The 26351-nt window shown below is 37.7% G+C and overlaps 1 protein-coding gene across 1 annotated transcript; it reads left to right on the top strand.

The window, feature by feature from the left end:
- Nucleotides 8911-25368, top strand: EEF1E1 (eukaryotic translation elongation factor 1 epsilon 1). Its single transcript, XM_021388655.1, has 4 exons — nucleotides 8911-9068; nucleotides 11123-11323; nucleotides 18269-18364; nucleotides 24413-25368. Exons 1-4 carry the CDS (start codon nucleotides 8961-8963, stop codon nucleotides 24551-24553), a joined length of 546 nt encoding a protein of 181 aa, XP_021244330.1. The 5' UTR covers nucleotides 8911-8960; the 3' UTR covers nucleotides 24554-25368.

Consider the following 26351-nt stretch of genomic DNA (forward strand, 5'->3'; position numbering starts at 1 on the left):
CTCTTATGGAGTTTGGGGCATGGCTGGCTTCCTGGGACGATCTGAGAAAGTCACCTAAGAAATCCATGCTTCATCCAAAACATTGGCAACGCCCTTTATTTCATCTCTTCCTTACCCATAACACCATTTTTGAAGTTTATAACCTTTATAACAATTGTTATGCCTTCCCTTCAAAGGTCTTAAGAGGTTTTTATAAATTTTGATTACCCTGTATTCCAGCATTGCCTGCAGTTGTACGACACTGAATTTCATGAAGCACAGTTGTTCCCTTTATATTCCCAGTCTCCTAAATGAACATGAGCTCAAAGGAGAACCTGGGAAGAATTTCATCTTTTCTAAACTGAAAGGAGCTTATGTTCTAGGTTTAGAGTATGTCAGACAAACAACACATGTAATTTTATTTACTGTGGCAAATGGACAGCTGATGTTTTTCTTTACCAAGTCTTCTCCTCTAAAAGATCTCAAAGAAACGGCCTGCATTATAAATAGTAGAGAAAAATGATAATTGCAATGTTGTCTCCTGCTTCCAAATGATGATGTGCAAGGCATGTACATAACTTCTTGGCAAGGATTCATTTGTCAAAATAAAAGAAGCCAACTGCATAAGGCAAAGAGACAATATATCTTGACAAACTTGTAGATGCTAGCAAAAATGTAAACAAAAAAGTTGCAGTGACTGATGCATTAATGTAACACTGTCAGAGTACTGGCTTCAAAAATTAACAACTGTTGATGCTTTTCTGACTAGTCAAAAGAGCAAGTGTCATGATTTCTGCTATGTTTGACATTTTCTATAGTTTCTACTCAATTTTAATCTCTGTGTAATACTCAATACTCAGCTTTCTACAGGAAAGACAGAATAAGAATTCTACAAATGGGATAATACATTTGAAGACAGCAGACCTAAGCAAAGAGATAGCAGAGACGAAAATTTCTTGACATTTTTATGAACTCATCATTTTTGCCATTTAATATATAAAAAGAAAAACCTCTTTCCGCTGATTGATTACTTTAATGAATAAATGTACTCAATGATTCGGTGGCTTGAGTGGATTAAATTTCCCTTGCTGGCAGGAACTGGCCTTAAATGAAAGTGTTTTGAGGGTTTATTCATTTTTTCCAAACCAAAAAAAATAAAAAAAAAAGAAGAAGACAGAAAATCAGTCTGAATTTTAAACCACTTTGATCTCTGTCTATATTTTATAAACTGTTGTCTGAACCTACGTGAACTCCTGTAGAATCAAACCCAATTATGGTCCATCCAATTCTTTGCTCAAAGAATTCGAAACCAGATTTTTCACAATGTCGTTGACGTGTAGAACAACACCCAGAAGCTTGTCATCATTACCTTCTTCTTACGCATTATACTTCCTTGCTGCAACCAATTCAAATACTCATAATCACATAAGCTTCAATCCTTACCTCCACAAAATGCTTTCAAAAACACAACAGCAAATAAACGGTTGATATAAAGAAAGGCTGCATTTGCTGGGTATGGTTTTGACAGGTTTTGGAGGGAGACAGGAAGCAAGGTCACTGCAGGGAGCAATGGGGGAAAAGAGGAAAGTTTGTTATAAAAACTAAATACCTCTAAAATAATGTAGAAAAAGGTGGAACTGTTTGATTTTGCAGAGGTGCTGGAGGACAGGAGAAATTTCTGTTTGTGTCTCTGTTTTCTTCCAGTGGCTCGATTATCAAGCTCATGAGTTATGGTGCAACATGACTTGAAGTTCTTAAACTCATAAGCTTGGTGCATAATTCTTCCTGCAGTCCTGAATGAAGCACCGTGCATCTCTGTAGCAGAGCACCACGTGACATCTCCATGCTAACACAGATTTGTGCTAATGTCAAACACACACACTTGCCAGAAGCTAAATGTAAATTTCTTTTTGCAAAGGCAGAGCTGGAAGCTGCATAGGACTATAACATTCATTCCAAACATATTTTAGCTTTAAGAAAGTTGCTTTAATGGAAAAAAAAAACATTAAAAAGTTATACAAAGTACTACTTTAATCACAGCTTTATATTCTGAGTATGTTTGCTTACTTTCTAGATTTCTGTCTGCAGGTGAAAGAGACTGGGTAAAGAGAAGCAAAATAAAAATGAAGGAACATTTTCACTAGCAATATTGGCTTCACTGGGCTTTGCTGCAGATAAATCTGCTGATGACTTGAATAACAAAAGAAAGCTCAAACTATGATGAATCATTTGCTCCGTATTTTCATTTGTCTGGTTTTGTCTTGATATTTGCTCCAGTTGTCTCCATGCAATGTCTCTCACGGGGTTTGTAGGAGAAAGGTTTTGTAAGCTTTCTTTTGATGGTTGACTCTCATCAAAGGACCCTCTGCACTTTTCATTTCTTTAGCTCCCAGTGTTCGTGTCTGTATAGACACACCTGCCTATTTACTGTGTCAGGTCTGTATTACTTTTTCTCATTTTTATGTTCAGCAGCATTCCCCAGTTTTACTGAGTTGTTTCTCATTGATATTAAAAGAAAAGTGTGCATGTATGTACTATTTGATCATTTCTGTCCTAATAGAGAAAATGTACAGATAGTCTAGAAGTCTCAGATGGTTAGATTAGCAAAAGCTGATTTTTTCTTTTTTTTAATTACCGATTTAACTAGTGTGTTACCTGAAATCTGCAATGTGCAATACTGAATACCATGAGTCCTTTCCATCTGGGATAGAAGGAAAAATAAGAGGAAGAATCCTTCACAACAAATAATCACCACTTATTTAGTCTAGATGGGCCAAGTATGTTTAGATGAGCTGGCAACAAGAACTACTTTGCTTCTGTGTAAATTTTCTAGTCCTGTGACAGATAAAGCAAACTCCCTAACATTCTCAATACATTCTTGTTTTATTTATGCTGACAACTACATAAGCATGTGTCTTTGTAGAGTAAATGTATACTGAAGATTCACTGATAATTAAAATCTTGCCATCGATAATGGCAACTCAACCCTAAGAAAACTTTTTGTTTGAGAGGAAAAAAAGAAAGAAAAAAAAAGAAAAAAAAAAAAAGCACTGATCACCACTTGTGGTATTCCTAGGAATATCACTAGTAAGAACAAAAAAAAAAAAAAAGAAAAAATTGTAAAAACTATTTTTTTTTAACATGGTTTACTCTTAGAGCCTTGTGAGACTCACCTATGACATTAGCATAATCTGATAGTGATGTGACATCTTTCAAATCCATCCTTTCCTCAAGGACATCAAGAGAGGTGAAAGCTGACAGCTCTGTCTTACAGTGACAGAGCTTTGGGTCAAGCGGGCATCACACCAGTTTATGCGAGGGCTGAAGCTGACCTTGTGTCTCTATAGCTCCCAAAGGATCCTACAGAGAGCACTGATGTATTCAAGGCTGTGCATGCTGGCATCGCATCTAGATCTCCACAGTAAGGGCAACGTTGAGGGCATCTTTCATCCTGGGGCAAGCGTAGAGCATTGGAAAGATGTTCTGCTACAAAAATTTTGCGACAAGCTGCCATCGTCTCCTGCAGGGCAAATACAGGAGTCTACTGCTGAAGACAAGCCATCAGAGCCTGCCTCAGGTGCTGACAGCACTTCTTTAACACATCAGCTTCTCTAGCACAAGCCTTATTCTCAACAACAGCTGCTACTGATCGAGCTGTTACTGATCGGGCATCTTCTCCTTGTCAGCTAAAAGGCAAAAGCAAACCTGTCAGAAACAACGTGGCCTAGTGTCTTGTGGACAGAGGGCTAGATCAGCTCCCAGCCTGCTGACTGCATGCTCACGTCCAGTACAGCGATCCAAAGGTGCTTTCAGATGGGCCCGAGGAAGCCCAGTCGATCTTTTGGAAGCAGGAGGGAAGGTTGTGTGATGAAGTGGCAAGGCTTGGATTCAGACACCTGACCCGCCTGCCATCTAGTGTATGTTCAGAGCATACTTCCAGGAGAACAAAGAACAGAATTAATCTGAGGGAATGTGGCACATTACCGAGAGCCCATGCTGAAAACAGCTTCATATTTTCATTGCAAGGTTCTGCTTTTTGGCAGTAGGGTATACCCTAAAAACAGATCACTAGCAGCCATTTGATTGCAGTGATCACATTGCTTTCGAAAACACAACAGACAAAACCCAGCCTACTTCCTTTAGCTGCAAAAGAAGCAGTTTACGTTTTCCACAACCAATTATACCCCGTTTACACAAGACAAGCTACAGAAAACTTGTGTTCTAGGTCTACTGCTTTTACCAAGCGTTACCTCTTTCATCTGTTTAGCAGCCTGTCTGGAACAGCTGCTCACACTTGATATGCACAGACATTGAACAAAACAGTGGTCCTCTGTGACACAGAGCCCCAGTGCTCACGTATCTGTATATCAGACATCAGTTTGCACAATTCTGTGCACTTTCCATAATCCTCCACTTTGGTACAACCACTGATTTCAAGACTGTTTTTCCTTAATGAAATCTTCTGATTTAGAAGATGAGTGAGTAGTAAAGATTGGACTTAAGAAACTGGGACTGGATTGATAGAAGAATATGCCTCTACACACCTCAGAGTAAATTTTCCACATTGGTCCATATTTTTTGTCTCGTGGAAATATATGATACTCGGTGCCTAAGAGTTGACTCTTTCCTTATTGAACAATCATTACTTTCTGACAAAATACTTCAAAGGAACAATAATTTTTTAAAATAATTTGTCATTTTTTTAAAAAAATAAAATATGTATGTATATACATATTCTTTGTTGAATTGTCTCCAAACCACGGAAATTAGCAAGAATTATTTTGGAATTATCAAACCCAAACTCACACCCACATTCAACAGTTGTTTAACCTCGAAGCCAAGTCACAAAGCTTCTGAGATCCACTCAGAGACATATCTATAGCAGACAAAGGACAGAGGTCCCTGAGCTGTGAATGACTCAGTCAGCTCTGGGAACACAATAAAAACAGGCTCAGCAGTGTGGAGCTAATTGCCTCCTACCTGGGCTAATTAGCTTTTACGCAGTACTGCAGTGATGCAGCTGTACAGTCTCTGGGTCTGGCACTGCCTTGCAACTAAGATGGCACTCTTAAAACCCTGCAGTGTTCTGCACTGACTGGGCACAAACAAGTCATCTTCCACTAAAAAGAAGACAAAAATAATTAAATCAATTTTGTAATGGTTGGTGATGGATCTTGTTGTCACTTCAACTTCAATGAATATAAACATATGCATTTTTCACTAAATTAAGACATACATGTGCATCTGATCAGTCTTCTCAGGAGTATGACAAATCTCCCTTGCCCTACTTTTGGTGCTGCACTCTCACAGCAGCAATATCATGGCAACTTTCCCTTCCACTGTTCCCAATACACACTTCATCTGAAATCAACTGCGGGAACTGCTGGCCGCTGGAATAGACACAGCTCTGAGTCATTGCCTGCAAAAAGCCCTTGGACTAGAAGTCCCTGTGTCAGTGTAACCTAGTAGAAATGAGACAAAAAGACAAAATTATTGTGCTTTTTGTGCTTAAAATATTACTTTTAAGTTTTTCTTTTTTTTTTTTTGTCCTTGAAACATACAATGGCTAAGTTTTAACTTGGACCTGGGGCTCATGTTTGTGTTGTGCAGCACAGGGTTGTGCAAAAGACAAAAAAGGAGAGGTAGCCGTTGCATGAATCATTCTTTTGATGTGTTTGGTTTTCCAAGAGTACCTTACAAATATCCATTTTCATTTGGGTTCATATGGCTGCCACAGGGACCAGGAGCAAGTATGGAGCTTTTAGTCGGGCTGCACACGTTCCCCTCATTTCCACTAGCAGAAAAACAGCTCTGAGTTCTCCGCCTCTACTTTGCTCTTCAGCTAAAGGAATAGAGCTCGCATAGGCTGTAGATCCAGCAGTATAAAGGGTATCAGTCACAAACATTTAGCCCTTTTGTATTTAAAAATTAATAGTGAAACTACAGCAATGAAACCTCACTGCAGCACTCTGCTGTAAAATCTTTGCTTAGGGAATTTTTATGAGGTTTGGATTAGGAAGGTCCTACTGGTCCTATTAAGTGGGAAATAACGTGGTTTACCAATATTTTTATTTCAACAACTGTGCGTAAGTGTCCATAGGGCAAACCTGCCTTCTCCACTTCCCCAAGGGTACCTGTGAATAAATAAGCGTTAAGATTCATGTGGTTCATTGTGCAAAGCAGGGACAGAAAATGCAAGAAGTGAGGAAAGAAGTCCTCACTTCTGGTTTGAGGCATGGAGAGAAGGGTGTGCAAGGGGTAGGGGCTGGAGAAGGAGCGGATCATGTAGCCATTGCCAGGATCTGTGTGTAGAAAGGTACCGTGGGACTACCACCACGGCTGCTGAATTTAAGCAGGTGGAAGGAATGTATTCAAATTGTAACTGCAGTGGGTCCAAGGCAAGGGGCAGGAAAAACATTCTCTGTGTGTATAAAAAATAGATTTCTGTGTAAATATTGAAGAGTGTCTTCTCTAGTAACGAATAAGGAATAAAATGCTTATTTCTTGTATGATAAAACCATTATTTTGCACAGAGGAGGCAGATGATACTTGATTTATATTGTCTTGCAAAAGCTTAAGACAATTAGGGAGAACACTATTCTGAGACGTATTACATTGACAAAATTCTGGTACAGCCAACAGCAATATGATTCACACAAGGATCATCTGGCATGTAAAGCTCATTTTAACAGATACCAATGTGACATACATAAAGCTGTCAGGCTTTCTCTAAAGGACAGTCATCCACTTCATGTTTCAAGTGCCAAATTAATTATATTTGACATTTAATTTATAACCTAGGGTATTTTAGATTTAGAACTTGACTATGATAACAGCAGATTAGAGCAGTGTTCCATTTGACAGAATCGATCTTTCAAGTTATTTTCATTGTGAGCAAGGGTCTTGATTCAGATTTTTGTGTATCAAGCCCGCATACAGGACACTGATACCTCTAAGCAAAGTACACTTCAGTCGCCTCCTCCCCCAGCCTTTCCGTGGTGAATTATTTTGCAGTTAGAACCAAGTTTCTTCCCCAGTCTTAATCACAAGGCTCCACCTAATGGAGCGAGGAGAGAATTGTACAGCAAAAAAGGAACACAGACGCTACTAAATGGTATCAAGGGAAAAATGCTATGAAACCATAAACGGTTCATCTCCTCCACCTAATTTATTAAGTCTCCCTTTCCAAGGACGTTAAACTTTTGAAGTGGGATGAAAGCTGAAAAAATAGCTTTATCTTTTAATCTGGATGAAATTGAAGCCTTCTTTTTATTGCTACTGATAGATATTTCAACCCACTGATACTTCACACTTACATAATGCCTTAACTTTTAGGTTATAATAATTCAAAAATTCTAAGTATGAAAAGTAGATGGTAAACATATGTATGTATATATATATATATATACACACACACACACACATATATATATATGAAGATTGGTGGTTAATTTCCAGGTGTTGGAAAATGAAATCTTTTCTTCTTTGTGGATTTCAAGAGTCTCAACCAACCAACTAGCTTTTTAAAAAATTGACAAAATATTTAGACCAAATTACCACCAAAAATTAAGGTATTCCATACAATTTTTGATCATTTACGGACATCCCATTGGAATGCAGCTGGAACTCTGGCACTGCAAAATATTGTTCCAGATAATAAGCTGAAGAACTACATCAAAAACCAATGCCGTTCTCAAGGCAGAGCAACTTTTTTTTTTAAATCATGAAGTACTTTGCAGACATTAATATAAAAGAGCAGACAAATTTCTGCAAAAGTAGAAAAATCCACCCATGGATTCAGAATTGCACCTAACTCAGATGAAGGCTCTGTGGCCACTTTCAGACTTTTCCTGCAACAGAAGGTACAGATCTAAATGTCGCCTTGTATCAAGACAAGCATTTCCGTGAGGAACCAGGACACTTGTCAGGATCATCTTATTCAAGATGACTAACACAGTGATCGCCCTGAGCCTGTACTTTGAAATTCTCAATAGCAGGAGAAGATTAGCTCGTTTTTAGTAAAAACATTGGCTTGGTATCTAAGTCTTCCATCAAGAACTGCACTTTGATGTGCTGGACAAATAGGTCTGACAATCAAAAATTGTTTTAATTTGTAACATTTATGATCAGATATGCTATCTGAAGCAGAATATCTTCAGTTAGAAAGGTGATTAAATCACATCTTTAACAAATCTTAAATATGATAATATCTAGTTTAGTCAGGCCAGGAGACAACAACTTCCTCTTCCTTTGACACTGTGCTCAGCTTGACTAACATACCTGTGCAGCTGACAAACACACAGCCACACCGATGGACTGGGTGTCATCAGACATGATACTGAAAACGGGATTCTCAAAGCTGATATTGCCATTATATTGAGATGCTGCACAGCCAGCTGATGATGACAGTCTAAACACTGCGTGAATGTTTCAGCACTACTTGTTTTTCTCCGTTTATTTGCCTCTTTCAGGGGAGCAACCACAGATCCACCAACACATCCCGTCCCGGGTAAGGAAGAGGCTGAGCCTCGTAGCTCCGCTGAGCGTGCACCCGTGAAAGGACAGACAAACGCCAAGCCCGGCTCCGTACACCACCACATCACGAACCACCTCACAAACTTCCACGCACTGCCTCATCTCCCTTCCCGGGCCAGCCCCAAGCGCCATCACCACCCCCCACTCCCCCGCCGACGCATGCTCAATCTACAAAATGAGGCGCGGCCACGTCTGCGCGCGGTCTCCTTTGCGCATGCGCACTTAGCGAGCCGCAGGAACGCTTCTTCTGGCGTTTGAGAACGCAGATTGGCTCCGCGCAGGCGTGGACTTGAGCCAAGCGCCTAATTGGCTGGCTGAGTTCTTCAGTCCAATAGCAACGATGGTTGTTTGGGAGGCGTGGTGGCCTGTCATCCAATGGGATTAGCGATTGTTGGCAGGTGGCGGCTGCGGCTGGTCCTTTTCGGCCAGGTGTTTCTCCGGGAAAGATGGCGGCCGCCGCGCGGCTGGGGCCGGGAGCTGAGGAGTTGGTCTTACTGGAGAAGGCGCTGGGCCTGCCGAGCGGGAACAAGTACGGCGCCCAGGGGGAGCGGCAGGTGAAGGGAGCCAGGAGGGGATGCGGCTGGGAACGGGCAGCGGCGCGCGAATGTCCTTTCCCTCAGCTATCCCTGTTCCAGCGGCTTCTCCTCCGTCCTGCGCTTTCACCTCCTCTCCCGTATCTTTTTTTCTCCGCTCTCCTTTAGCTGTGGCGCATCGCTGTCGCTCACACGTCCCGGGAGTTTTTCCCTTCTTCTGTTAAAGGGTCGTTGTGTTTCGTTGGAGGGATGTCGGCTTAAAACGTACTGCACTCTCCTTATGCCTGCGTTTTTCTGGTGTCAGTGCAGTTATATTTGGGCTGGGGTGGTTAGGTTGTGTTAACAGCGTAGGGTTTTTATGTTGGACATGCATCTAAAGCAGAGAGCTTTTACATGTAAAAACTTTGCTCGTTTTAAAGTGGATGTCTTGACATCTTGAAGCTTACATAATGCTGTTTGAAAGGCAGTGGAGGCCTGAGGGAACTAAAGTGGGGGTAGGGAATGGGGAGGTGTGTGGAGCCTTCACACGGCTCTTCTCTGAGAAGAATAGCAGAGAAAAGCAACTGTGCAGTTCCTTTCTGCTTTCGTACGTGTTTTTTTTCCTTCACTTAATTTATTTCTTATGATTACTCTGCTGAATAGCGATATGTCCATTCGCTGGTTTCAAATGTAGTAAGCTTCCTTAATTAGTTAACAGTCCAAGTGTTGTTTCAATGCCATGACTGTAAAGCATTAGTCTGAAGGTGTGAGTCATGAAATCTGCCTGTCCATCACTTTTCTGATTGCACATTCAGTGAAAAAAATGCATAGTCAAGGACTCCAGGTAGAACTGCAAAATAAATACTACATATCAAACTTGCATGTTATTACATTTATTAAATCTGAAGACAGTGTCTTTTGTATGGTATGATACTCTTTAGAAACAATAGTGCACTTCAGTAACTTTCTGTTATTTGGTACCATGAATGAATGAATAAACTTTAGGCTGTTGCACTGAGGTTTTGTTTCTTTCATTTCATTTCTGACTCTTAGTGGTTTAGTTTGTTTTCCTGCTCTAAAAGATTGGTAATACTTGTTCTATTAATTGTATGTTCTGAAGGAGCTTCTCGAGGCAAACCAACTAATCATTTTTCTGTGCTCCAAAAGCCTATAATACGTTCAGTTTGGAGTGATTTATGTGTTTTGATGCTTCTCTTTGAAGCAATGCTTGTGAAACAGTGATGGGGACCGTGTTATGAAGTTGGGCTTGTTTTGTTGTGCTGTTAATAGTGGTTTTGTTACTCCAGTACATAGCCTTCAAAAATTATGTGCTAATAGTTGTCTTCTGTTTTTTCATAAAACAGAAGTAATTTCTTTTCACAACTTAAATATAATCAGCTTTTATGATAATAGGTATCTTTAATTTGCTGTAGCTAAAAATACCGAAATTTTTAAGTTGTATACCTTTGTATTAGATGTATTATGCTTTATTATTATAAAGACTTATTAATGCTCTTTCCCTGTGACGGTTAATGTCACTTTAACGTGGTGATATCACTCATGGATATGCAGTTAAAGCTAAAGGTTTGTGTTACATTGTCCTTTCTGATGTGGGTGAACTAATAACTTGTTCTGGTATTTGGCAATAGAACAGCAAGTATGTATAAGCATTTTACTGAGTCAGGCTGTTGTGGTGGGAACTGGAAACTTAAGTTGGAGTCTGGAACCAGTTAGTTCAGTTCAGTTAGTGCATTCTGACATTGTCAGATCAACTCTAGTAGTTAACGCTAATATTAGTGCAGGTTGATTATTTTGTGATAAATGTGTACTGAACAAAAGGAGTTCTGGGTTGTCCACATGCACACTGAATATATAGTCTGTAAAAACTGAAAATAAACCACCCCAAAAAGTAAAAATACAACGTATGTGTTTCCTTTTGATGTTATTACCTTTAGCTTCAATGCTTACAAATTGATACATTGCTTTAAAGTCTTCTGAGAGACTATAAAGAAACAGTAGTTAAGCTCGCAAAGAGGCTACTTTTCTGAATGAGTTTTATAATGTTACTTTTTTTTTTTTTTTTTTTCCTTTTGTAGGTTCCTGTTCTGCAGACAAACAATGGTCCTGGTCTGACAGGATTAATTACCATAGCTTCATACTTAGTTAAACAGGCTAAGAAAGAGCAACTGCTTGGAAGTTCTGCGGAGGAGAAAGCTGTGGTTCATCAGTGGTTGGAATACAGAGTGACTCAAGTAGACAGACGCTCTAGTAGAGAAGATATAAGAACAGTTCTGAAGGTAAGGACTACTTAGTTCTAATTTGCCAATGCGTTTTGGAGAGATTAGGCCTTGAAAAATATCGAAGTGCTAATGTGAGTAAAAGCAAGTGATTAATAAGTGAAGACTTGACAGTATCTTTCAGTGCTGGCTTTCATTCTGCTTTTTGATTTTTATTAACAAAATAAAAGGCTACTGAAAACAAACTCAAAAAATGCACAAAGCTGAACTCTTACCATGTTTTATGGATGTAATGCTGTGAACTACCTAGAACATTCCAGATGGAGATTGTTTAATGGCTTTGTCTCTAGTCTTGTAAGGCACCAGTTTCTTTCTATCTTCATAAAACCTCAGTTACAAACAAGTTATGCTGTATTCCAAGATAACTCTGTGTGGATACAGATTTTTTTTTTCCTCCTGATTTAGTAATTGGAATATAGTCCATACATAATATTGCCTTATTTGATACGTGAAATGCTGTGAAACAAAACCGTCAGGTTTTGCAAATCTGCAAAAACTGATCTTCAAATTAAGCTGCTTTGTACGGAGGCTTCAGTCAACTGTACTCAGTTTTTTTTCTTAAGCTTCCTTCCTCTAAGACAGGTGGAAGCAAAAACGAAAATCTCAAGGGTCACCCCATTATTTGAGCAGCCAGATGGCAGGGAGTAGATTGAAAAGCGTATTCTATTTTGCCGCTTACTCCTTGTGACTGATAATTAGAATCTTTGCCATCTTTTGGGAGCAGAGCTTGAAGAGAAAAATTGCTTTATGCTTTTAAGTACTGAGGGCTTTGTTTACCAAGTGTATATGAAACATATCAATTTTAAATAGAAAGTACCAAATGCTTAGTGCTGCTTTTGATCAGTCTTGGTTTGGATATAGCTTTGTGAGTTGCTAGGCGTTAGAGTGACTGTACTTCAGAATAGCAGGGTTTTAATGTGTCTGATTTTTGTTAGGTGTGGCAGATCTTAGTCAAGTAGAACTGCAGCAAGCCAAAGATAGAAAGACTGCTGAAGCAGCAGTCAAGACGTAACTTTGTGTTGCTTGAAACTGAAGGAAATTTTACGTTTTGAAATGGTGCAAAGCAATACCTTGTTAATAATTTATTAGCCAAAGCAATACCTTGTTAGTAATTTATTATCCTTCTCAAAGTGACAGCATCCTAAATGTTGAGGACTTGGAATATCATGCCTGGTAAAAAGACTGACTTGGTGAGCATCCTAAGGAATCATTTCTTTCACTTACACCTCAGATAAACTGAGTTACCTTGGTCTCATTTTATCTATGGGATATCTTGCACTGGTTAAGCACTAGTGTGCTTTTTTTTTTTTGTAACACCACTCATTTTATCCTCTGTGTAGGTGGTATCAAAACCTTTACAGTCAGAGCTACTCTACAAATATCTCTTTGAAAGTGCTGTCTATCCCTTGAGACTTTAAGAATTCAACTGAAGGAGGCATGGACTAATTATGATTTAACTTAAAGTTTAGCCATGCTTTGAACAGGAGGGTGAGGTGGCCCTTGGAGATACCTTTCTACATTTTTTTTTATATATAAAGTTTGATAGAAGACAGTCCAGCTACACAGAGCTTCATCACACTGGTAGCAGATTACCTTCCTAATCTGTTAGGCAGCATCCAAACAAAAGAATTGGTGTGTTGGAAGGATTTGCCGTTAGTTTAATTCACAAAAATTAAAGACTTAAGGTCTGAGTGGCTTAAATGATGATACCTGCTTTGTCATTGCACCCACGAGTATTTGTAGAACTGCATTGGGTAGTAACACCAGATATGTTTTCATGCTGAAGCTGGTATTTCTTTTTCTTTTTCAGTTTTGCCCTTAGCAGCACTGACAGTCCAGAAAATGCACTTTACTAAGACAGATATGTGGATAAATTATTTCCAAACAAAACTTCATTACCAAGAAAGTTTCCCCCTGAAGTTACACTGACTGCCTGTAGATATATATATATATATATGTATATATATCCTAGAGAGCACTTACATTTTTTTTCTGCAGATTTTCTTTCACAGCAGATGCTGAATGGCCAGAGTTTATCTTGATGCAAAACTACTGTGGAATTGCTCCAGCACTAATAATTTCGTAGTGTAGCAATTAACTTTTTTTTTAATTTGTTCTCTTGCCACCATGATTAATCAGAACAAGAGGCAGCCTACCATTAAAGTATACTATGCCAAAAGGGAGTATGAGAAGGGAAAAGAAAGGAGGGGGGGAACTAAAATAGGGAGGCAAGTCTGAGACTGTAGTTTTACGACGTGTCTGGAATAATCAATGGCAGTCTTGGGATAGTTGCAGCCTAGAGCCACAATTTATAATAAGCTGTGCCAAAAACAGTTCAGTTGCTTCTGCTGTAAACTTTAGGCTGCCTCTTGTTAACCCTTAAATGAGGAGATATGGCTCTGAAAAACATCAATTAATAACTAGTGTGGTGTTCACGAATTTGGAGAGAGATTTTATTTTTGTTAGCCTTAAGAAAATGTTCTTAAGCTTGTTCTTACGGATATGTTGACTAAAGCTGTTACCTGACATGAAGACCATTGCCAAGCAGACCATCTCAAGAAGGGTTTTTAATTTATTTGGAGCAAAAGCCTTACAGTTTAGAACTTGTCAGTGAAAGTGTTTGAAAGTTTTGTCCAAATCTGGTTGAGCTCCTGTACTGGGCAAAATAAACAGGAGTGATGCCTCTGGGCTGTTCTACAGATGTGTAGAAATAATTATTGTCAGTAATGGTGATGACATCACGTCCGATGTGTTACATTAACTTCAGTTGCCACAGGATGAGACAGTATTTCCTTTGCTTCTGATCAACTGAATGTTGTTTAATTAGTGGGAAATTAAATTACATATGAGGAGTAGGGGGAAATCTCTAAATTATTGAGTTTTTCTTGATACCAAGTAGGGTTTCTGCTCCTCTGCCAAAGAACCGAGAGCTTTTGAGAAATGCTCATGCCTCCAAGATTCTGCTTGAGTGTTAATAAATTCCATTCATGAGATCTGAATGTCTCTGCTTTGTCAATTTTATGTTTTGAAAACTTGATTTTGGGGGTTTGGAATACCTTCTATTCAAAATATAACTGGGAGCTTCTACTAGACTTCACAGAAAAGCTTCCGTGGAGTTGCAGAAAGTTCTAATCTAACTGTTCTCTGAAGAATAATTATAACCAAGAATTTGCGTACTACTTGCAGCATCTCATATAAAAAATGTTCCATGATTGCAGCTAATTCTGTCCTAATTTCTTGTGCTTTCTGGGTGTAATCATGGAGTTCAACTAGAAATCATTAAATAAGTTGTTATAAGCTTCAGTTGTTGTTTAATGTACTTGTTTGAAAAATTACGGTTTCTATCACTGTGTAAGTAGGTTAATACATTGCATACACTGTCCATGGCACTAACCCATGGTTCTTGCATGCTGTTTTTCAACAGATACCTAACTAAATGAGTTGTCTAACCACTTTGACAAGCTTGTCCAGCAAGCATTATTTGGACTTTGTGCCTGTTTTCACTCTTCTTTTTTTTTTTCTATGACTGCCAGGAAGTTGTTTGCTTGAAGGCATAAAAGATTATGTTTTAATTATTCGAGCAACATTTGTTAAGAGAGCTATCTTTCTTCTGTCCTTTGCAGAAATCACATTATGATGAACGTAATACTCTTCCAGACCAGGTTTAGTTCACAGTTTGTCTGTTAGATAAGTGTCTTGCAGCAGATCTAAAAATAAGGGTACACCCCTAACCATGAAGTTGTACCTTTCTTGGATAGGGCTGTAGAATCCTCTTCTTGGATTCTGTGTTGCCCAAGACTTGCCTGAGATATTTAAGTATTCAGCTCTCTCTGTACATCGTGCTATATAAAAGCATTTAGGGTGGAGATGACCGTGTGAGTATTGCTGACTGAAGGAATGTTTAAAGGAAGTACGTATACCAGCTTCTATGCTTCTTCTATGCTAACGCTTCTATGGACGAAATATCATCTAAAATGTCATTAGAGTATGATTAGATCCCTTGTAAGCTATTGAGTCATTGTGAGAGGCAGCTGTTAGTTACCTGAGATGCCGTGATGGACTGTGTCTCAACTTGTGGTATCGAAGGGCTTTGGTTATCTTAATGGATGAACTAGGTTACAGACAGTTGTGCTTCATAGCTAGAGTAAGCAACACTAAGATGTGCATTGTATGGGATGTGTTGAGCTGTCACTGTACATCAGGGTATTTTTTATCATGGAATGTCTGTACAGAAATCCATCAGTGAGGCCATAAATAATGCAACATCTTGGGTTTTTTTCCTCTTGCTTTTTTCCTTCTCGTACCCAAAACTGGAATTGGAATCTCTGGAGTTGTTCAGTGCATATTATTACGGTAAACTGCAGTTATACCTTAAATATTTCTGAAACTTGAGAAGGGGTTCCTGCAGGATTGCACCAGTAAGTTAATTTAGCTACGAGCGATTTGCAAGACTATGTCAATCACTTGCTATTAGAGTTGTAAATACATAATTGATTTAAGTAGTGACATTAAGTACATGAAAGGCAGTGACACAAATAACAGCTAACAGACCTGAATTTCTAGATTGTAATAGAAATTCAAATAGAGTATTGCGTTCATATTTTGGTTAATCTCTCTCTGACAAGACTGTTCCAATTTAATACTGCAGTCACTTAAGAAGGCTTGGCTTTCAGGAATTCTAACGCAGCTGGCTATTAACCAGCAACATAATAATCTATGGGAAATATAACACATGAGGCAAGATTGATTAAGTGTTCCTAGTGCACATGGAAAAAAATGTACTGTGGTGTTTCAAAATTAACTTGACTTTGAAAGTGACAGTATGAAATCAGTATCTTATTGTGTCTTACGGGAGGAATATATGTATTCCAAAACAAAATTGCAAAACCAATGCTGATTTATCCAAGGCTAACCCACATTTGTCAAACTGCCAGTTAAGTGACTTGATAAAATTTTAATTAGAATAAATAATTGTTAACACTTTAATGGCTACCTTTACTTCAAAGTTATTTCTTATTAATACTTTGAGAATTTACAAATATACAGTGCAGCATATATACTGACTTGCAGTCAGCAAAACTCTGTGAGCTTTTTATTTTTAACAGCGCTTTTATTAAGTGAATAAAATTCAACAGAACTGTAGTTACGTGTTTAAAGTAATTTGAGACGTAACTATCAAGAACAAAGCAGTAAACCAGTCTTAAAAATAAATAAATAAATAGCTACATAGCCAGAGGCAAATGACCGTACAGAGTTTTAACTATGCAGAGGTTAATATTTTTTTCCTTGATTTGCTCTAATAAAAGAAAATCAAAGCAGACATTTGGATGTTTAAATATCAGGAAGCACAGGACTCCTGTCATAAAGAGGCTGTCAAAGGATATTGCGTAATGGAGTCAGACTTGCCACATTTAAACGTATGGTCAGATATTATCAAGTGACAGTGTTTCCTGTTTTTTCTATATGTATGCACTGTAGGATATGTCCGTGTATTTGTGAAAGCAGAATTATGGAACCAGAATTGCAATACACTTAAGGCTAAATCTATTTTTTTAATGTTCAGTAATGAACAGTAATGAATACATCCCGTATTCTTCCCTTAAAATGAAACATGCTGTAGTTGAGACTGATAAGTCTTTTGGGGTGATTTTTGAAAAACATTGTTTAAGCTTCTTACCTCTGTTTCCAGGAGTAAGTTAATATGGTCTAAGAAAACTGGAAGGAGTCCTCTGGGCAAAAAGGAGTGCATTTACTAGAAGCTTGTTTGTTTGTTTGCTTGGGGCAGTTTTGTTTTCTTGTTTGTTTCCCAACCAGGAGAGGAATATTGGCAGGAAATTTCCTCATACAAGGAAAAGGTGGGAGGCTGTTTTCCTACTTTTCTGAAGAGAACGCAACAAAACCAGTTTACCTCTAGGATTAAAATAAATCTGCTGGCTGTTACATTTTCTTCTTTAGAGGGAGGCAGAGGACACAAAGATGCATGACTTGGATGAGAAGTAGGTAAGATGTGGAGAAAAGGAGGAGACTACTTCAGGACAGGTGAAGAGAGAGCTGGCAGGCAGTACCTGTGTTTCAGAAACAATACAGTTGAGCAACAGTGGATGTCAGCCTTCTATTTTCCTGCAGAGAATGAATGCGTATGTAATAAACTCCTTCAGTAATACAGACTTGAACTATTTATTCATTGAACTCGAATGGAAGCCCTCTACTATGCAGCCTTGTAACACATAACATGGAGTTGTTGAGCAGGGAGATATGCTTAAACTTCTGAAGCAGTGCTCCTTTGTATGGGCTTCTGTAGTGACTGAATTGACAGTCACATGAGTTGCTGTTGGTAATTTCAACATTAATAAAAGCAGAGGTCAAATGGAAGCAGCTAATTTTGTGTCAAGTTTCAGGAATGAGCTTGAAACACGTCTCCTACACCATCATACCTTTGCTTTTCTCACTTGTTGCATATTTATAGTTCAAGAATTTCTGTGCTCTTATGAGTCATACGTACTAGCCAAGAAAATGTGTGACTGGCTTTTTTTTTTTTTAATTCCAGTAATTTCAAGCCTGGAGAAGTTGGATGTGAAAGTATTTCTGTGGGTCAGTTTAATGAGGAAAATAAATCATGTTTGTATTTACAAAAATTTGGGTGGATGTAAGTGGGAAACGAAAAATCATGAGACAGCAGCAAGCTGGCTAGCAATTTGTGTACAGACAAACACTGCAAGATTGAATTCTGATTGTTGAAGGGACAAGAATTTTTATCTTGACACTTCTTAGAAATTTTCGTCTTTATGTCTTTCTCCTTTACTGTATTTGGATAAATTAAAGCTGGCATTCATAGTATATGCGTGATCTCAGAGGAAGTTCTTTTTTTTTCTTTTTTAACAACTGCCTTAATGTTTTGTCATACCAAGTCAGCAGTACAATCATTTTCTTAATTATTATTTTTAGGATCTTAACACACACCTTGAAGATAAAGTCTACCTTGCAGGAAACAGTTTTACCTTAGCAGATATTTTGATGTACTATGGATTGCATCACGTCATGGTAAGTGCTGTTCGCCTTACTTTAACTTACATACAACTATCATAATTGCTTATTTATGTAAAGGGCAGTTTATTGCTGTACATTGATCTACTGAATTAGTTAATGTCAATTATGGAAAAAAATGATATTTCTTACAAAGATCTTCAAATATAATTTGCCTGTAAGTGTTCATTTTTTACCTTTTTTACATTTAGCCAGGGATCTGTGAAAATAAGGTTTACCTGTAGTACTGTGTCTGTACTGCTTTAGTTTCCTCTGTGTGGCATGAGAACGATACCTGCCCCTCTTTTTCTAGCTATCTGGAGTCTTACCTGTTGACTTCTGAAACATGATAGTTTACGTAATTATGGGGGAAATCGATAAACGAAATTTAAAGGTGTCAAAACTAAAAGTACTAAAATTGTTAGTACTACTGGTGCTATGGAAGATGCACGTTAATCAAGTACCTGAAGGATGAATGCATAGAAGTGTCAGCCACACTAAAATGTCACTGATGTTTCAAGACTTTGTGATAAGACTTGATAACTTACAGAATATGGAAATAACCTGGGGAGCTGGTACTTGGAGTGGGGAGCAAGGGGTTTTACTGAATGAAAATGATGTAGAAGTTCTTCATATGTAGCTCAGGGTTTACTGAGAAGTGCTTGTAAATTGTTCCACCTCACTTCTGAACCTCAAGAGGTAATTTGAAAACAAATAAGAGAAGTTGGTTGTATTTGCGTGACTGGAACGTGATTGTAAATGAGTGCTCTTTCTCTGGAGTGAACACTACAAAACAGATCAAACCAAACAGTCTGCCAAAGTCTCTAGAGGATAAAATCAGTGAGTTTTACATTAGGAAATAGGGGAAAAGGTTCAACTGGTTGAATTGTTGGTTTACACGAACAAAGGCGGAGTACTAGAATGCTATGCTTCAGAAGGGACTTTGAAGAGAGGAGGCAGGGGAAGAGATCAGGTAATGAAATATAACCAAAAATGGAAGAGATCTTATGTTGAAGTTATACTTGAGTCGTATTTTCCTTGTAAAGGACAGATGTGTTCACTGGTACATCAAATGATTACCTTTCACATATTATATGGCAATATAGATGTGTGAGAATTCTTTAAAAATATGACTGCGTAGTGTAATAGAATACAAATTCAAATGAGACATTAAAAAAAAAACCTTAGGCTGGGGAAAATCAAGCATATTTTATATTTAGAGTTTGCTCTAGAGTAGACCACCTAATCAAGAAGAAAAGATACAAGTTATTGCTTTGGGAAATAGAACAGATGGTAAAAACAAATGACTTAGTGCTCCTGGGTGCCTGCAACCATCCAGACACTAGTTGGGACAAGTTTATAGTACAACATCTGCTTCTGAAATGTTTGATTTTGTAGAAGATGATAATTTTGTGACTCGGAAAGGTATAAAGGGCAAATAATGGGGTTGCTATCCAATAGAGAAATATCAGAAGCTGCTCACTAGGGATTAGCTAGATTGTATATATTTTTTAAGGCTTTAAAACTGATTAATGTTAGAACTTAACTGTGGAAATAAGGTATCTTGAACTGTTGAATCCTGTGATTATTTTTATTTTCTCCTGTAATGAGAAGAGAGTACTTTCAGAACTGCTTCTGTGCCTCAAGCTTTAGGTGGAGAGGAAAGCTGCTCCATCTTTTAATGTGATGCGTTCCGGGGAAGCAGTTCCTCATATCCACCGCTGTTTGAGTTGAGCCTTATGCAAAATAAGTTGTCTTCTATAATCCTTTAAAATAAGAGGTGGCGACACATTGTCTATAAAATGGATTTGAAAATGTTGCTGATAAAGGCCTTTAGGATTAATCTCCCTGCCTTTGATGGGATAACAGACAGCGTTATCAAAATAGTTTACGTACTAGTGACATAGCATGAATGTACTGCATGGGCTGAGCATTATTGAAAGTTTTGAAACCATCTCACACACGTGGTATTAGAAACATTTTTAAGCCCACCTTCTCTTACTACTAAGTTCTTTACCTTCATCTTCTTTTATTAGCGTTTCTATGTATAGGTAATGAATCTTTGTAATCCTCCCAACTTCCACCTTTGCTTTGCACCCCTAATTTTCCAGGTGGGGTTCTAGAAGCTACATAATCTTGTCAGTGAAAAATCAATAGAAAATCTGATTTGTGATTCAAATTGACTAAATAAATCATGTACGCCGTTCTTCATCATGGTATGGGTCACAAATACCCAAAAAGAGTGATGTTTAATGCTAGCTGTCCAATACGTTTTTTAAATTGGTGTGACTTACACCATCGTATGTAATTCCATTTCTCTATGTGTCTAATATAGAATCAGAATTACCAAGGTTGAAAAAGACCCCCAAGATCATCCAGTTCAATCATCTACCTACCCCAAATATTTTCCCCATTAAACCATGTCCCTTAGCACATATGAACACTCTTGTCTTTAGACATGTGGATTACTCAAATATTTCTGTAGATGAATATGATCAGCAGTGAAGTTCTGCTAGGTTAAAGCTTGGATTGCGAAGAAAATATAGAATAGGAAACAGTGCTTGAGGATAACTGATACAATCGGTAAGCATTAAATTTCCCTGTGGTAACGAACTTGTTCTTAAAATTTTCTCTGTGCTTTAATTTGTAAATAGAACTGAGCTTGAAGTGCTGCTTAAAAATGTATATTAGAAATAATCAATACAAGGGCTGATCTGACTTACTTTTTTTATACTTATTTAGGCAGAACCAAAGTAGTCATCTCAGATCTGTATGTCTGAATTTAAAATTTCTTTAATGAGCACTGGGAAATAACTTAGGGGTGAAATTTATATATCTACAAATAGAATTCTCAGTCAAAATTTTGGGGTCAAGTCTAGTACTATCTATTATCAAACAAAGAAAGATGTGCTCCTCAAGTCAGAGCTACTCTTACAGGAATGTAGTAAGACTGCCTTAGTAGTTTATTTTCCTGTTATTTTTTCCACGATAACATTTCCAGTAATTAATGGATTGCCATAATTTTTTTTAATATTCATTGATACACTACTTATCTTAAAGCCTGGATAACAGGTTTTCGTTCTAAAGAATTATGCTAACAGTAGTACTTAAATTACAAAAATAAAGCTTTAAAGGTGCCTTAATTCTTAGTTTTTCCTCTAACAGCAGAAAATGAGTTAAAACCATGTGAAATTAGCTGTATCTTACAGAATTCTGGATTCAGCTGTTTTGTTTTCTACTCCCACCTATACCTCTGTATCTAAAGGCTAAATTAAAAACTGGTAGTATCTATCCTTCTCTTTATGCTGAAGAACTCTAGGTATACACAGGTATTTTTAGACTTTCCCCTACATATGCAGGGTATAGGCATGGGGATTTCTGCCTGCATCCCCAATGCTACTGAAAGCAAATATAATTAAACCTGGTGTATTTATAGTCCTTCTAGAAACTCTTCTGTTTGCATTGTGTGATGCCCACTTTCGTTATCCTTTGTCAGCTTTGTGGTAGAGGAGTAAGGCTTTTTATTTTTTCTCCTCATGATTAAAAAAATAATCATCAAATTGAGTGTCTGCTTCTTTGCTATTGAAATAATTGCTTTAATAGCAAATAATTATTTTAACAGCAGAACAGCAGCCTTTCTTAACTTGGGGGAATTATCTAATTTAATGAGGAAGAGTAGAAAATACTCATCTAACAAAACGTTGTAAAAATGCCATGGAACTGATCTCTAAACAATTAACCTAAGAGTTATGTTCTGAGTAAAAAATAGAGCATGCCACAGAGTGCTTTTTAATATACTTCACGGAGAATACATTATGTAAATAAGCAAAAAAATCTTGAATGTTCTGCCCAAAGTACAGAAGGGGATTTTACTGTTGGAGTACCTGTCTGTGAAGCCCTTCAGATGTTTTTTCACTGTACCTACAGAATGGAGGAGGACTATTTTCCAGGCATTATTTTTGATTTATATATAAGAAATGTGAGGATTGGAGGGTTACCAGTATAAAATCATAAGGAGAAGAAATGCATCTCCTGCCAAATCTGAAGTTTATTTTCAACGCTCTTGTAACCAAGTGCTTACTCACTATGGATGTTGGTAATAAGGTATTCTAATTATAATACGTAGTGTACAATAATCACTGAACTTAGTGTTTTGGTACCTGCTCATACTTTGCAGCTAATGAGGACACATATTAGTGTTAGGTGAATTTTTGGGTGTATATTGCTCTTTCTGTGTTCTGTGTTGTTCTGTAAATGCTTCTACAGCTTCATACCAAGCACCAACTTCACGCTGTCATTAATTACAACAAACTGCATGTGATCGGAAGCATCTTCCTCTAAACGGCCGTGCATGTTTATTTTGTCCTGAATGTAGCGTGCTTGAAGAACCTCAGGCAGCTTATTAAGTACCTTAATTAAAAAAGCACTCAGTGTTACATTTTAATAGCTTCCACTTTTTGTTTGTAATTCCTCTAAAAACTCTGGAGTTGTTCCTCTTATCAGCATTGTTCTTTTCCACTTGGGTAATGCTGCTAAGCCCTGTTAAGTTTCTAGCTCAGCTAGAACTGCAGGTGTTAAGGTGAATCAGTGTATCTCGATGGCTAGCTGAAGTGAGATGAATCCTATGCTATGTGGCTGTGTGGGGAGACAAGATAGGGTAGTTAACATGAACATCATCTTTTGTTACTAATAGTTTTTGTAGTTTTGAAGCTTACTCAATGTAGTAGGTTAACATGAAAAGCAGATTGTTGTCTAAGTTGATACACTACCTTGGTTCCAGAGGAATGAGATCTGGAATTAGTAATCAAGGAAAGGTAATACAAGTGATACAGTATGGAAGTAGTTTTGCTTGCTTGGAAGAAACCCAAATAATAAAAGTCTTAATAGAGAATCTTCAAGGTTGTTGCTTTTTTTAATTCATATTACTTTGAATAGTATAGATTATACATAGTCATAAATAACTTTACTTGGTCAGTCCTATGATAAAACTAGACTGGAAGCTCTTCATTAACATTACCCACCATTCCAATAGCAAGGAGCTGTTGGAGTAGCTGTATAATCCTGGCTTGTGGCTTTTTAACTCTGCGTTACACTAAACAAATGAGTGATTTGAGTTGAAAACTTGGGAACAATAGAACTTAACTATAGGAGTGAGTGATAAAATTTTAAATATTTTCACAAAGTACAGAGATCATAGAATCATTGAATCATATCACAGAATGGCCTGGGTTGAAAAGGACCTCAGAGATCATCGAGTTTCAACCCCTCTGCTGAGTGGAGGGTCACCAACCACTAGACCAGGCTGCCCAGAGCCACATCCAGCCTGGCCTTGAACACCTCCGGGAAGGGTCATCTACAGCCTCCTTGGGCAACCTGTTCCAGTGCGCCACCACCCTCTGAGTGAAAAACTTCCTCCTCATATGTAACCTTAATCTCCCCTGTCTCAGTTTAAAACCATTCCCTCTTGTCCTATCGCTATCTTTCAGTTTATTTTACCATAGTAATTAGAATTGTATCATTGCCTTCCTAATAATGTTAGCTACCACATTAGAACAGTGGAGCCCTGTGCTGTGTCATTTCTTGGTAACTATTGTAGGACTATTGCTCAAAGAAGAAAACAACATTCCTCTTTTCTGTCCAGTCTGAGATGGCCTGACAAAATTAGTTCCTGAACTTTTAATACCCCCTGCACTTGGCCAGTGAGGCAAGACCACTTGCTGAGTAAAAGCGTGCGAGACTTGTGCAAGTTGAGGAACTGTCCCCTGCTCCTCAGTGTTATATGGATTCATAGACTGGTTAAATTCAAGCAAGCTAACACCCTTTCCCCCACCTCTAAGTATATCATACAAATATATTTTCCATTCTACAGATGTGCTCATTTGAGGATGGACGCATGTTTTGGGCAGTGAATCTTTATCTGTGAAATTAAGGTAGAACACTGCTGGACAGTAACAGCTTTTTCTGCAAGTTGAAATCAGCTGTAAAACTGTTCACTTATTTAATCTCATCACATTTTATAGTATTAATAATGCAATTTATTGGTTCTTTTATTTCTTTCCCACACAGGTGGACCTCACTGTGCAAGAAAAGGAGACTTACCTTAATGTATCTCGCTGGTTCAACCACATTCAGCATTATCCGGGTGTCCGACAACATCTGACTAATGTCATCTTTATCAAGAACAGATTGTATACTAATGTTCATTAAGGAGAATTTTAATACTGTGTTGGAGTGGTATTTGGGAGCCTAGAAGTTATATTGTCCAAAACCACTGCCTTGCAAATACTGGTTTGTAACCTTCTATCTGTGAACCAAAACTGGTGATGCCTCAAGTAATACAGTTCCATTGAATTGTTATTGTTTGTTCAAGAATTTGAACTAGCTACAGAATTTTATTGTGTATCTGATTAAAAGCAACAATGACAGAAAGATGGGAATTGAGTTTTAATTCACTATTTTTTAAAGATGAAATATTCTTTCAATTCAGCATTTGACTGTAATTACATAGTGTTTGTAGGAGAGAATTACTTATTTTCCTTTGACTCACTCATTTTACTATTTATTGAGTTTCTGTGTATGTCCCTCTTTTCATTTTATTTTCCATGAATGTTTACACTAGTTTTGTAAAAGTTAAGAGCTATATTGTGTGCCAAGGATGTGAAAAAGGGAACATGGAAATGTTACAAAGTATTTATGTGACTGAATAAATTATTTTAAAACTGTAGTCTTAATTTGGCTGTGAAAGTCTTTAGTTTGTTTAAAAAAAGAATTAAGGTTAGTTCACATGCTACTTCATTTTATGGACTTTCATGTAGGCTCTAGAAGCATTTTCTTTCAAATTAGTCAACAGTATTAGCATTTATCAGGATTCTGCATGTGCTATCATTTCATGTTATTTCCACGTAAGAAAGATTGCACATTTCAAGGTCCTAAAAAGAAGGTGGGAAAGAAAATACTTGAGATAAAAACGAGCTGGTCTTCCACATTCACTTCTTGTTTTAATTAAAAAGTTTGCTTTAAAACCAAGGAAACTATTGTCAAGTCAAACATGTTGACGGGTCGCTTCACCGTAGAATGTGGTTGGTATGAGGTATTTGTTCTGGGCTTGGGTGGTTGTTTGCCCAAACAGCTGCTGTTTTGAAGCATTTCAATTTTCACTCTCCTGTGTAGATTGATTGATAAGAGGAATAGAGAGTTAAAAGCAAAGAAAGATGAATTGAGATGCTTTGCTTCAGGGATAAGACTGAGAAAAGCAGATGGTATTGATTTCCTCCATGCTACTCCTTTCTGTCTAATACCCCTTGATCGTTATGCATGAAATATGTAATAAAACTAATGAAAGTATGAAAATGTACCTTGGCCTAGAATTGTTTGAGGTACGTTTTTAAGATGAAACTTCATGTTATTTACCAATGAGTTGTAATGTACTTCAGCTCTATCAGATGAATGCTGATGCTCTATTTAAAAGAGAGCATGGGTAAGCACTCACACTGTTGTGGGGTTTTTGTTTTGTTTTCTTAAAAAAATCTTGCTAGTCTATTTTTGTAATAATTTGTTACACTGTTATTGAATATTACTAAAAGTGACTTTCTTCCCTTGCAACCTCTTCTCTTTTCTGAAAATTTTCGTTGCTGAAGGGCACAGTAAATACTGTGATGTTGTTTTACTTCTGTTGCTTCACAGTTTGATGATGATGATGGCCACAGTGATGTGTGGAATTTATTTTCATGGCATTTCACAAACAGTGACAGTCTCATTTGTTAATGTATCTCATCATTGCAGTATTATTATTTTGCATAATTGTTCTATTTAATTTATTCAAGGGGCCTGACATGTTATGGTCTTTTAAGTATGTGCCTCTAGGACTTGAGGTTGTTGCCATATGGTGAGATAGTACTGCATGACAACCTTTCAGCAACAGAAGAATTCAACAGTGAAATAAATACAATAATTGTATGTGTTCAGTGGAATCTTACACTTACCCCACTTTGACTTGTCTTTTTCA

This window comes from Numida meleagris, chromosome 2 (genome assembly GCF_002078875.1).
Source record: "Numida meleagris isolate 19003 breed g44 Domestic line chromosome 2, NumMel1.0, whole genome shotgun sequence".
NCBI lineage: Eukaryota > Metazoa > Chordata > Aves > Galliformes > Numididae > Numida > Numida meleagris.

What these genes read in the sequence shown, in the direction of transcription:
- EEF1E1 (XM_021388655.1), top strand. Translation starts at nt 8,961, where the DNA reads ATGGCGGCCGCCGCGCGGCTGGGGCCGGGAGCTGAGGAGTTGGTCTTA. An exon ending in ATATAAGAACAGTTCTGAAG is followed by an intron (nt 11,324 to 18,268) that starts GTAAGGACTACT and finishes TATTATTTTTAG; the next exon opens with GATCTTAACACACACCTTGA. An exon ending in ATGGATTGCATCACGTCATG is followed by an intron (nt 18,365 to 24,412) that starts GTAAGTGCTGTT and finishes TTTCCCACACAG; the next exon opens with GTGGACCTCACTGTGCAAGA.